A 13794-nucleotide genomic window follows, 5' to 3' on the forward strand; every position below is an offset into this window, starting at 1 on the left:
GTTAGTGAGAGTCGTAGCTGACATGCCAAATTTCCTTAGTCTTCTCAGAAAGTAGTGGGCTTTCCTAACTACGTTGTCCGCATGGGGGGACCAGGACAGGTTGTTGGTAATCCGGACACCTAAAAATATGAAGTTCTCGACTCTTTCTACTTTTTCCCTGTTGATGTAGACGGGCATGTTCTCCTTTACACTTCCTGAAGTTGATGATAATCTGCTTCATTTTGTAGACATTGAGGGAGAGATTATTGTTGCTGTACCGGTTCACTAGATTCTCTATCTCATTCCTGCACTCCATCTCATCGTTGTTTGAGATCCAATCCATTATGGTGGTGTCGTCAGCAAACTTAATTGGAGGGGAATTTGGCTACACAGTCATAGGTGTATAAGGAGTATAGCAGGAGGCTGAGAACACACCCTTGTGGGGTACCAGTGTTGAGAATGATCGTGGAGGAGGTGTTGTTGCTGATCGTTACTGATTGTGGTCTGTGAGTTAGGAAGTTCAGGATATTTGAATTGCGCTGTTAAGTTGTACAACATAATATGCTTCTGTTAATCTGGTTTTGGCTCCACTGATAGTTTGTTACTGCATGGAACCAAGTCTTCTAGACCAAGAAGGTCCCAGGTTAGATTCCTCACCTGTGCTGCCAGTAGTTGAGTTGAGAGTGCAGGGGACCACAAGCAGTGTCTGGATAAGTGAATTGGAGAAATGGCTAGATTGGCCATTTTTGTGTTGTTATCATTGAAAGTGAATGTGAACAGGATTAACTATGAGGCCCTTGCACTGTAGCCTCATGGATCAGGACGTGGGAGGTTGAGCAGTAAACCCAGCTTACGGGCGGCCCGGTGGCACAGCAGTTAGCACTGCTGCCTCACAGCTCCAGGATCCTGGGTTCGATTCCCGGCTTGGGTCACTGTCTGTATGGAGTCTGCACGTTCTCTCCGTGTCTGCGCGGATTTCTTCCGGGTGCTCTGGTTTCCTCCCACACTCCAAAGATGTGTGGGTTAGGTGCATTGGCCATGCTAAATTGCCCCTTAGTGTCCTGGGATGCGTAGGTTAGTAGTGTAAATATGTGGGGTTATGGGGATAAGGCCTAGGTGGGATTGTTGTCAGTGCAGATTCGATGGGCCAAGTGGCTGCCTTCTGCTCTGTAGGGTCTCTATGATTCTGTGATATATCAGTACTCTCAGGAGAGGAAAGGAAAAGTTTACAGTCTGAAGGAACTATTTGGATAGCTTTTTCAAAGGGGCATAGGCAAGGTGGGCCAAATGACCCTTTGACCTGAAGCAATCCAGTAAGGAATATTTGTAATTTTGCTAAAATACAGGGTAATTGTTTGACGAATGATTGAAACAGACTTTTAAGAGCTTGTATCAATTGTAAAGGGATCAATTGTAATTTTCTTGGGTAATATACTGGAACATGTTTGACGACCTTTGAACTGGAAGTAGCAACAGGAATATAAAGATGATGTGTGAATAGGGACAGAGGCTGCAGCAGGGGCAGGACAGATAAGGCACATAAACAAGAAACTTTTGTTTGTAATGCAGTTAAAAGGGATAGAAATTTGAAGACAGGGTTAGAAATCTATTGAGCCAGGTTTCACTCTGAGGCTTCATGCCACTAATTTTGTGGGTCCCCCACAAACTAATGCTTGCTATAATTCCAGAAGGATTTTTTAAAAGGTGCGGAGCAGTCAACGTAAGCGGTCAGCACAGTTCCTGCCACAACGGGAAAAAGTGTTGACAGCATTGGGACCAGCAGATCCTGCCTGTAGCCAATGGTAGGCCACTTATGCCACTGCAAAGCACGCCATGGCGTGAGACAAGGGAGGGCAGAAAATCCCACCCAATATTTTAAAAGTGAAGTTTATTCATTAGTCACAAGTAAAGCTTACATTAACACTGCAATGAAGCTACTGTGAAAATTCCCTAGTCGCCACACTCCGGCGTCTGTTCGGGTACACTGAGAGAGAATTTAGCATGACCAATGCACCTAACCAGCACGTTTTTCAGACTGTGGGAGGAAATTGGAGCACCTGGAGGAAACCCATGCAGATACGGGAAGAACATGCAGACTCTGCACAGACAGTGTCCCAAGCTGGGAATCGAACCCAGGCTCCTTGACGCAGTGTGGTAGCAGTGCTAACCACCGTGCCACCGCAATATGTTGCCAAAGCAGAGTGAAAAAGTTTAAATCACCTATGGTGCCCATCATGGAAGTACATAGGAAAATATTTGTACACCTAATGAGCTATGCTCCTTTGTGGAGTGTATTATAAACAGCAGTGCGAATACAGCAAGATCAAATCTGTTAGACTCAAACAAATCAACAGCCCTGGAAAACATTGCAACAATACCATTTCAACTGATCTGTTTTCCACAAGACTGTTCTCCTTCAGTCGCCTAATGTATACTGTCTTGACCTCTTCCAGTAATAACCAGTAGCTGCTGCATTTCTGAAATGAGCAACAGCTTAGCAAAGCTATTTGCTGGAAGGTGATGAAATGGTATATGAGTAGGAACTAGCCATCTTTCTTGGTAACCGTAATATCAAAGGTTGTGACCCACAAACTATTCTTCATGAGCTGTACCATGGGGATCATTTTCATTGTCCAGGGACTTATCCATAAAAGGAAGTTACTGCAGACAGCATCTTATGGTTCAGAGCTCTCATTTGTGATTCTTCATTTGTAAAGCCCGTGCTGTCAGGGAACAGTTTTAGGCTGTCACCCATGTTACGGACCAGATTAGAAATTCCAGGGTATAGAACACATATTGTGAAGTTTGCCCTGACACCAACTGTTTTTGATTTTGGCATTAGTATGAGCATAAGGTGTTTTGCTTCACATGTGATTCTATGACCCACGAAGAAGTTTTTATTAAAACCCCCTTTCGATTGTCATCTATTAAGAAGGACTATCGCTGTAATAACATTACACTTTCATCTTGTTCCAGCTGACCTGAAGCCAAATACTTGATCCTTCAGACAGAGGCTTCAGTGAGGTAGTTTTAACCAAGGCAAACTCCAGCTCTGTGCTTACATATCGTCTAGTCATTTTCCACAAGCCCCTTTTCTGTATTAACTCTGTGTACACGAGAATGATCCCGGGAATGAAAAGCTTGACGTATGAGGAGCATCTGAGGACTCTGGGTCTGTACTCAATGGAGTATAGAAGGATGAGGGGGGAGGGAATCTTATTTAAACTTGCAGAATAGGCCTGGATAGAGTGGATATGAGGAAGATGTTTCCATTAGTAAAATAGGAGAGACTAGGTTCTGAAGGCACAGCCTCAGAGTAAAGGGACGACCCTTTAGAACTAAGATGAGGAGGAATTTCTTTAGCCAGAGGGTGGGGAATCTATGGAATTCATTGCCACAGAAGGCAATGGAGGCCAGGCCATTGAGTACATTTAAGACAGAGAAAGATAGGTTCTTGACAAAGGGATCAAAGGTTACGGGGAAAAAGCGGGAGAACGGGGTTGAGAAACTTATCAGCCGTGATTGAACGGTGGAGCAGACTCGATTTGTCGAATGGCCTAATTCTCCTCCTATATCTTACAGTCTTGCGATCAGCACCAAGCAATATTAAGTTTGGGGCAGGAACATAACCCTGACGTATACTGCTGCTAAATCCATTCTCCTCTTTGAGTATCAACCGGTGTGGAAATTATTGGCAGAAATCATGGAAATCAGGAAAACCATAAGTCAACCCCGTTAAACCTTGAAGTGCAGTAACAAATCTGCATTCTACACGAAACAGGTTTGCTGCTTTTTTTAAAGCAGCTAATGATCAAATGACAATTTTAATTAATCATGGGCATATTTTCTGGTGGCTGAGAGAATGAACTGCTCCATCTAGTGAGGAAGGTTTTAGATTTGACTCGCCTGTTTTGAGTTAACTGAATTCGTTTGAGATGATGACAGGACTTGCAATTGGTCTCCATGTCTGTGAGCAAGGAAAGGGAAATCAAGCGGGGTTCCTGCTCCTCTATCTAGTGGATTTGTTACGACAAGTGAAGTGGAAGTTGGGTTTGCCTGTGAAGCCAACCCGTGTGAACAGATTTCCCATCAGCACCCGTTCACTGATGGAGAAATTAATTTGTACCATTGCAAAGAATCATAGAATCTAAGGGCTAAAAGAGGCCATTTGGCCCATCGAGTCTGCACTAACAACAATGCCACCCGGATACGCTCCTATCCACGTAACCCTACACATTTACCCTCCCAATCCCCTTAACATTAAGGGACAATTTATCAAACTAACCCACACATCTTTAGATGTGTCAAAGATGTCTGAAATCTTAATTCAATCAATGTCGAACATGATGTTAAAATCATTCATTTTTTTTCTCTCAGTATTCTAGTGTTGTACCACATGCTGACTTGGGGTTTAGCGATCCTCCTCTGTGTCGAAGGTGTGGCCATGCTCTATTATCCATCCATTTCCAGGTTAGTAACCTCAGCAACTGGGAACAATTTGGTTTTCACTCTTAGCTTTCAGAAATCTGATGCAGTTTGCACCAATTCTTTTTCTGTTCTATCTATTGATGGATGCTCAACAGCTCACATATCCTCTGAGATGAAAGTGGCAGTGGTAGATTTTTAACCCTTGATGCTATATTTAAATATTGTGAATGGAAGATATGGCTTTTGTGATGTTTAGTGATGCCTAAAAATTAAAATAAACTCAGGTGTAATATAATCTGGCTCCATTAATCTAGATTAGAATTCTGAGTGTGCTAAGAATTACACAAACAACTAATTTAAGAGTTGGGCTAAGTTATGTTTGCTAGAAGCTATTTATATTCATTGCCTGGGAGCTGCCTTCTGCAGACAAAAGGAACATGGTTGGGCATTGTGCCTTTTTTGTATTAAACAAAAGCGTGGATGACAATAATTCCCTGGTGCATTCTCGATGACAACACCTCAAACAACTGGAGTAGACTTGTCAACTAATCAGCACCTTTTTCTCATGCAGTACAAATTGTTGATGGCTTTGAAATTTGGCATTCTTGTGTCTGTCCTGATAAGTGCAGGATGAAAAACTTCAACAGCATGTCTCTTTTTGCAGAAATGCTCAAGCGCTGCATTTCCCAAGCGACTAAATTATACTGTTTGATAAAGGCTCTCTGTGGCACTCAATCATTATCACATGATATTCATGGCAACCAGAAAATACTCCCTATATTAAATTTCAAATGACTAATATAAACTTGATTATCTTCCAGCTGTGAAAAGGGACTGGAACATGCAATCCCACATTACATCACAACCTACGCACCTCTGCTGCTTGTCCTGCTTGTTAATCCTATTCTGTTTGGAAAAACAGCATCTGCAGGTATGGCTTGTACAAATACTGCCAAATGTTTAAATTGATTTACTTCCTGAATTATTATGCATTTTTTCAGCATTTTCTTTTATAAGAAAGAATTGCCCTCATTGGTTTCAGCAGCCAGACACATAACTCAGGTTTAATTCCTGCTCTGTGCTTTGTTAGTTGACTGAGGTAGCAGCATTACAATAAATTCCATGTCACTAATTTAGAGGGGGAAGCAATTCTGCTCATAGATATCCAGTTACTGCTGCTGGAAATGTGTTTGTGTAGATGTTTAAGTTAATTTATTAGTGTCACAAGTAGGCTTACATTAACGAATGCAATGAAGTTACTGGAAAATCCCCCAGTCGCCACACTGTTTGGGTACACTGAGGGAGAATTTAGCATGGCCAATGCACGTAACCAACGCAGTCTTTCGGACTGTGGGAGGAAACTGGAGCACCCGGAGGAAACCCACGCAGATAGGGAGAGAACGTGCAAACTCCACGCAGTCAAGTTGGGAATCGAACTAGAGTCCCTGGCGCTGTGAGGCAGTAATGCTGATTACTGCTACCATTTGGCTATACTATGATGCACCATATGGTTAATATAATCCAACAGCATTCATTTGCAAGTCTCTCTGAGACTGAGGTGAGGAAGAACCTCTTCACTCAGAGATTTGTGAACCTGTAGAATTCTTTATCACAGAAAGCTGTTGGGGCCAGTTCTTTAGATATGTTCAAAAGGGAGCTGGACGTGGCCCTTGTGGCTAAAGAGATTAAGGGGTATGGCGAGAAAGCAGGAGTGGGATACTGAAGGTGCATGATCAGCCACGATCGTATTGAATGATGGTGCAGACTCAAAGGGCCAAATGGCCTACTCCTTCACCTATTTTCTATGTTTCTCTCGCATGAACAGTGGCCAAGTGTAAGATGTGATTCATCCATGGGGCTGCACCCCAGCAAGAAGTCAGCATCATCTTATAAAAAAAACAACCTCACCTCTCCCATCATACACTTACACCAGGGCATAAACATTTTCCTTGAACTTTCTATCATTTCACACTGCCTCTAATATATGACTAGTTAAACAATGTATGATTAGGCCTGTCCTAAAATAATAGTATGAATTAATAATTTCAGACTAAAACTTGGAGTGTGTTTCGTTTTCTTAAGTGATCTTTTCACTTTTGAGTATATATTGTCTTCCCCCAAAGTGGTGTGTAGGAGTCATGTGCTGTACCTGCGCTTGCAATTTCATGGGTGAATGAGAAGAGAGATCAGGTGATTCATAACTCTTTTACGCATGATTGGTCCACAGGAAACCAATGCCTCAAAATCAAAGATTTAATTATTATGAATACACTGAATGTCATACTCTGATCCACCTTTACTGTCTGTCCTGCCCGTACGCTGCACGTGGCCCATGTTTAAATGCCTTTAATGGTTCACGGGGTGAATGTTTTGTGTCTTTACATATGTAACTGGAATGGGTGGTGTGCACAGATTTATCTGTGTAACTGGGTGAGTGAGGGCTACATGTATTTATTTACCTGTCAAGTTGGATGAGAGTCATTCATTTTAGAACAAGGAACAGTACAGCACAGGCCCTTCGGCCTTCCAAACCTGCGCCAATCACGTTGTCCTAAACCCCTTATATCCCTCTATTCCCCATCTGTTCATATATCTATCCAGGTAAGTCTTAAATGTCGCTAATGCATCTACCTCAACCACCTCACTTGGCAGTGGATTCCAGGCCCCTACTGCTCTCTGTGTTTAAAAAAAACTTTCCTCACACGTCTCCACTGAACCTTTTCCCCCTTTATCTTGAATTTGTGCCCCCTTGTAATTGTCGTTTCTGCCCTGGGAAAAAGCTTCCAACCGTTTTTGATGAGAGAGGGGATTAAGGGTTATGGGGAGAGGGCGGGAATGTGGAACTGAGCCACGACAGATCAGCCATGATCTTATTGAATGGCGGGGCAGGCTCGAAGGGCTAGTTGGCCTACTCCTGCTCCTATTTCTTATGTTCTTATGTTCACGTTATCTATACTCCTCATAATTTTAGAAACTTTTTAACTTATAGAATCGTAGAATCCCTACAGTGCAGAAGGAGGCCATTCAGCCCATTGAATCTATACTGGCAACAATCCCACCCAGGCTTTATCCCTGTAACACCATGTATTTACCCAGCTAATCACCTGACACTAAGGGACAATTTAGCATGGCCAATCCACCTAACCTACACATCTTTGGACTGTGACTTCTTGATGCTTTGGGGTGGTGGGGGTGGGGGAAGCTGCTTAAGGACTTGGGGGTGGATGAACGGCGGAAAGCCTTGAAGAACTTGGTCATCCTTTTTAATTTAATTCCAATGCACCCGTCAAGTGAGATCCTCTTGTTCACCAAACAAACTTTGTGACAACATTGTGCTGAGCAATTTCAGGATCTATGGAACTCACTGCCAGCTATTCTTTCAGCTTCAATACTGATAATAAATTATCAATTACAATATTGAAGGAGTGATTCGTTCAAACTGTTTGAAACATTGTGCCAGAATTTACATTTGTAAACATAAGACAACATTCAGTTCAAAGGAATTTTTTTTTATTTTTCAGTTGCTTCATTGTTGAAGGGAAGACAAGGCATATACACAGAAAATGAAAGGCGTTTGGGGACTCAGATTAAATTAAGATTTTTCAAGATTCTGCTGGTGTTTATTATTTGGTAAGGCACATTAATGTATTTATGGGAATTGCTGGCTATCTCTTGCTGTAATTAAACTGCTTTATTTTTTTCTAGTCCAAAATTGCTGTAATGATAGTTATGTGCACTAAACCTTATTCCAAGGCTGAACTGGAACATAGCCCATTCAGTCTGCTCTCCCATAGTTAATTTACAACTTAGAACCATAGAATCCCTACAGTGCAGAAGAGGCCATTGGACCCATCGAATTTGCACTGACTCCAAAAGATCACCCTACCCGAGCCCTCCCCTTCACTCTACCCCCATAAACACCGTGCATTTACCATGGACAACCCACCTAAACTAGGTATCTTTGGACACTAAGGGGTAATTTAGCATGGCTAATTCACCTAACCTGCACAGTGGTAAGCACTGCTGCCTCGTGGCACTAGGTACCCGGGCTCAAATTCAGCTTTGGGTGACTGTCTGGAGTTTGCACATTCTCCCCGTGTCTTCATGTGTTTCCCTTGAGGGCTCTGGTTTCCTCCCACAGTCCAAAGATGTCCAGGTTAAGTAGATTGGCCATGCTAAATTGTTCCTTAGTGTCAGGGGGATTAACAGGTGTTATGGGAATAGGGCCTGGTGCAGGCTCAATGGGCTGAATAGCCTCTTCCTGCACAGTAGGAATTCTATGAAAACATAAAATGGAGTGACTAAAACATTAATGCATGGCCAGCATCTTGCTTACAACAGGATCAATGGGCTGAATGGCCTCCTTCTCCACTGTAAGGATTCTATGATATTTGGACTGTAAGAAGAAACTGGAGCACCTGGAGAAAACCCACGCAGACACAGGGAGAATGTGCAAACTCCACACAGACAGTTACCCAAGGCCAGAATCAAACCCAGGTCCCTGGCACTGTGAGGCAGCAGTGCTAAGCACTGTGCCAATGTGCCACTGACTTAATTCTGTGTGCCTTGTTACCCAAAACTTATCAATCGCAGCTTTGAAATTTTGAGTTGAACTGCATGGACTCTGAAACCCATGGAATCGAGTGTAACTGGAATCATGTGTGGAAGGCTGGAGCCAGTTTAAAGTGCACTCAATAGCTGTAATATAATTTGAATATAAACTTAATTATAATTTTAATATAGTTTTGTAAAGAGCTTTAACCTATTAAAAATTAAATAAGCCTCTAATAAGATTTATAAATTAATTGCCAACCTATGTTTGGTGAGGGTGCGGGGGACACAAAGCATGATTTCTATACCAAACTCACGTCATGAGTTTGTCACCTTCTTTGAGATAGTGGGTTTGGCTTTCCTTTTGTAGGACCCTGTTGAAAGCAAGATGCTGGCCATGTATTAATGTTTTAGTCGCTCCACTTTATGTTTTCATAGAATTCCTACTAGGCAGAAAGAGGCCATTCGGCCCTCTGAGCCTGCAGCAACAACAATCTCACCCAGGCCCCATTTCCTGTAAACCTGTGTACTTACTTTGTTAATCCTCTTGACACTAAGGGGCAATTTAGCATGGCCAGTCAACCAAACCATCATATCTTTAGACTGTGGGGGTAATTTAATCATAATCCCCGAAATCTCATTGAGACGTATAAGATGATGAATGGGATGGATAGGATAGAGGTGGAGAGACTCTTCCCGCTCAAAAAAGACAGTAGGACTAGGGGGCACAGCCTCAAGATAAAGGGGAGGCGGTTTAGAATGGAGTTGAGGAGGAACTTCTTCACTCAAAGGGTGGTGAATCTCTGGAATTCTCTGCCCGTTGAAGTGGTGGAGGCTGCCTCGCTAAATATTTTTAAGAAGCGGGTTGATGGGTTCTTGATAAGAGAGGGGATTAAGGGTTATGGGGAGAGGGCGGGAAAGTGGAACTGAGCCACAACAGATCAGCCATGATCTTATTGAATGGCGGGGCAGGCTCGAAGGGCTAGATGGCCTACTCCTGCTCCTATTTCTTATGTTCTTATGTTCTTATGAAATGGGGATATCAAGCAGCTAATATTTTAATATAAGGTACATATTTCCGAGCTCTATCTATGGGGAGGAAACTGGAGCACCCAAAGGAAACCCACACAGATAGGGGGAGAACATACAAACTCCACACAGACAGTCACCCAAGGCCAGAACTGAACCCAGGTCCCTGGCACTGTGAGGCAGCAGTGCTAACATAACATAAGAACATAAGAAATAGGAGCAGGAGTAGGCCATCTAGCCCTTCAAGCCTGCCCCGCCATTCAATAAGATCATGGCTGATCTGTCGTGGCTCAGTTCCACTTTCCCGCCCTCTCCCCATAACCCTTAATCCCCTCTCTTATCAAAAACCCATCAACCCGCGTCTTAAAAATATTTAGCGAGGCAGCCTCCACCACTTCAACGGGCAGAGAATTCCAGAGATTCACCACCCTTTGAGTGAAGAAGTTCCTCCTCAACTCCGTTCTAAACCGCCCCCCCTTTATCTTGAGGCTGTGCCCCCTAGTCCTACTGTCCTTTCTGAGCGGGAAGAGTCTCTCCACATCTATCCTATCCATCCCATTCATCATCTTATACGTCTCAATGAGATCTCTCCTCATTCTTCTAAACTCTAACGAGTACAAGCCTAGTTTATTCAGCCTCTCCTCATAGCTCAACCCCCTCAACTCCGGCATCAGCCTAGTAAACCTCCTCTGCACTCCCTCCAAGGCCAAAATATCTTTGCGCAGGTGCGGCGCCCAAAACTGCACACAGTACTCCAGCTGCGGCCTCACCAATGCCCTATACAGCTGCAGCAAGACCTCCCTACTTTTATATTCAATCCCCCTCGCTATGAAGGCCAGCATCCCATTCGCCTTCCTGACCACCTGCTGCACCTGCAAGCTGGGTTTTTGCGACTCATGCACAAGGACCCCGAGGTCCCTCTGCACCGTCGCCTGCTGCAGTTTTTCGCCCCGTAAGTAATAGTCCTTCCTACCATTATTCCTACCAAAGTGGACCACCTCACACCTGCCAACATTAAATTCCATTTGCCATTTCCTGGCCCATTCGCCCAGCCTATCTAGATCCTTCTGCAGACTCTCCACACCCTCCGCACAATTTGCCGTTCCCCCAATCTTGGTGTCATCAGCAAATTTCGACACCCTACACTCGGTTCCCTCCTCCAGATCATCTATATAAATGGTAAAAAGCTGAGGCCCCAGCACCGACCCCTGGGGCACTCCACTAGTCACCATCCGCCAATCCGAATAGCACCCGTTGACTCCCACTCTCTGCCTCCTATTTGACAACCAATCCTCTATCCACGCTAACACCCTACCCCCAACTCCATGTCCCTCGACCTTCTGCAATAACCTCTTGTGAGGTACTTTGTCAAACGCCTTCTGAAAATCTAGATAGACCACATCCACCGGCTCTCCTCTATCCACCGCCCTAGACACATCCTCATAGAACTCCAGTAAATTTGTCAGACACGACTTCCCTTTAATGAAACCATGCTGCGTCTGCTCTATCAAGCAATTCCCTTCAAGATGCCTCGCAATTTCCTCCTTAATGACAGATTCTAACATTTTACCTACCACAGACGTTAAACTAACCAGCCTATAATTCCCCGCCTTTTGCCTGGCACCCTTCTTAAACAACGGCGTAACATCAGCCGTTTTCCAATCATCCGGCACTTCCCCGGAATCCAGCGACGTCTGGAAAATAACCACCAAGGCATCCACTATCACTTCCGCCATTTCTTTCAGAACCCTCGGATGCATTCCATCCGGTCCTGGGGACTTGTCCACAATCAGCCCCCTCCAGTCTGTCGAGCACCACCTCTCTAGTAACAGTAATGCCATTAAGACCCTCCAGTCCTACCACCTTTCCATCGCTAACACCCAGCAAATTATTCACGTCCTCCTCCGTGAAGACAGAAACAAAAAAGTTATTCAATACCTTAGCCATATCCCCATCCCCTACCACTAGGTCCCCTTTCTCATCCTCTAAAGGACCAACGTTCACCCTAGCCAGTCTTTTTCTTTTTATATATTTATAAAAACTCTTGCTATCCTTTTTTATATTAAGCGCTAGCCCAGCTTCATAGTTTCTCCTACCCTTCTTTATCAACTTCTTTGTCAATCTTTGTTGACATTTAAACCTCTCCCAATCCTCTTCTCGCCCACTACTCCTAGCTACTCTAAATTCCTCCGCTTTTAATTTAACACTTTCCTTCACCTCCTTCGTTATCCATGGCTTATTACCTCTCCTCCTACTATCCTTTTTGACCATCGGAATAAATTTCCGCTGAGCACCAAGAAAGATCTCCTTAAAGATCCTCCACTGCTCCTCAGTAGACCCTTCCTCCAACGCGCTCCCCCAGTCCACATTCGCCAATTCTTCTCTCATTCTACCGTACTCCCCTCTATTCAAACAAAGTACGCGTGTCCGGGAACCCACCACTGTGCCAAGACCAGGCAGTACACGAGTACAGGTTATTTTCATTTTGCTTTCTTCCTTTGCCATATTTCTGAAATCATAGGCTTGCCTTTCCCTTTTTCACAGCTGGCTCCCGAATATCATCAATGAAAGTCTTTTATTCTACCTTGAACTGCAGCCAGACATGAGCAGGGAGCTGCTGAAGAATGTCAAAAATGCGGCTCTGATCACTTGGTTTACAATGGTAAAGTAGGATTATGCAGATCGCTCTGGTATTGTCTAACTGTAACATGACTTAGTGGAACAAGCGCACTCAATTAGTATTTAAAAAATCAGACTTAACATTGGAACTCACTTTGCTGTTGATTTTGCCACTAACAGAACTCTATGTATGCTTTCAGAATCTGCTCTGCTAGTTACATTGCTGTGCATGAAAACATTGTGCATTTCCTTTTAAGGAAAGGAGAGGGTGAACTGTTTGTTTTTATATGGTTTTCTAGAAGGTACGAAACTTGTAACTTGTAGCCCCCTGAAATATCCTAAAGGGGTTTCTCCCCACTTGGTACTTTATCTACATTAACATACAAAGAGGCAAGAGAGCAAATGCAAGCCTGTGTTGAGTACAGATGAATTATCTTGCCATGAATTCATGATTTCTACTCATTTAAGAAAAGCTGATTATTGAGCATAGTGAATCTAATACAATTTGCAAAGGACCAGTTGTTCTTTGATGTGATTTATTGTTGTCACATGTATTAATATATAGTGAAAAGTATTGTTTCTTGTGTGCTGTATATACATAGAGGAGGAAAGGAAAGGATGCAGAATGTAATGTTACAGTCATAGCTAGGGTGTAGAGAAAGGTCAACTTAATATGAGCTCAGTCCATCTAAAAGTCTGATGGCAGCAGGAAAGAAACTGTTCTTGAGTCGGTTGGTACGTGACCTCAAACTTTTGTATTTCCTTCCCGATGGTGGAAGAGAGAATGTCTGGGGTGCGTGGAGTCCTTGTAGTTGATGATGATGTGACAGGCTCAAACTATATGAGTGGGCACAGTAAGAAATCTCACAACACCAGTTTAAAGTCCAACAAGTTTATTTGGAATCATGAGCTTTCGGTCGCTGCTCCTTCATCAGGTGAACGTGGATATGTGGTGATGCAAACCATTGGTCTGATGAGTGATTTGAAGGCACTTTTGCCAAGTGCGCCCTGTCTAATTAGAATGTTCCTACCAAAGATCTTGCAATATAATGGCTGTTGCGGGAACTTCCTGCCAACATCTGCAGTGTTTTGCGTGGCTCACCTGTCCCGTCAATGGGAAACCCCTCGCGGCAGTGGGTTTCACCTTCGGTAGGAGTGGAAGATCCTGCTGGCAGGAAGGGACGGAAA

At 43.6% G+C, this 13794-nt stretch overlaps 1 protein-coding gene across 1 annotated transcript in view; it reads left to right on the forward strand.

Annotated features, from left to right (window-relative positions):
- Nucleotides 1-13794, forward strand: part of gpr143 (G protein-coupled receptor 143) — a 61432-nt gene that overhangs the window by 17977 nt on the left and 29661 nt on the right. Inside the window, exons 4-7 of the mRNA XM_080197954.1 lie at nt 4357-4449; nt 5229-5338; nt 7929-8037; nt 12532-12649. Of these exons, the coding sequence (XP_080054080.1) occupies nt 4357-4449; nt 5229-5338; nt 7929-8037; nt 12532-12649 (430 nt within the window). The remainder of the gene's footprint in view (nt 1-4356; nt 4450-5228; nt 5339-7928; nt 8038-12531; nt 12650-13794) is intronic.

This window comes from Carcharhinus amblyrhynchos, chromosome 10, assembly GCF_965287045.1.
Source record: "Carcharhinus amblyrhynchos chromosome 10, sCarAmb.v2.hapA, whole genome shotgun sequence".
Classification (NCBI taxonomy): domain Eukaryota; kingdom Metazoa; phylum Chordata; class Chondrichthyes; order Carcharhiniformes; family Carcharhinidae; genus Carcharhinus; species Carcharhinus amblyrhynchos.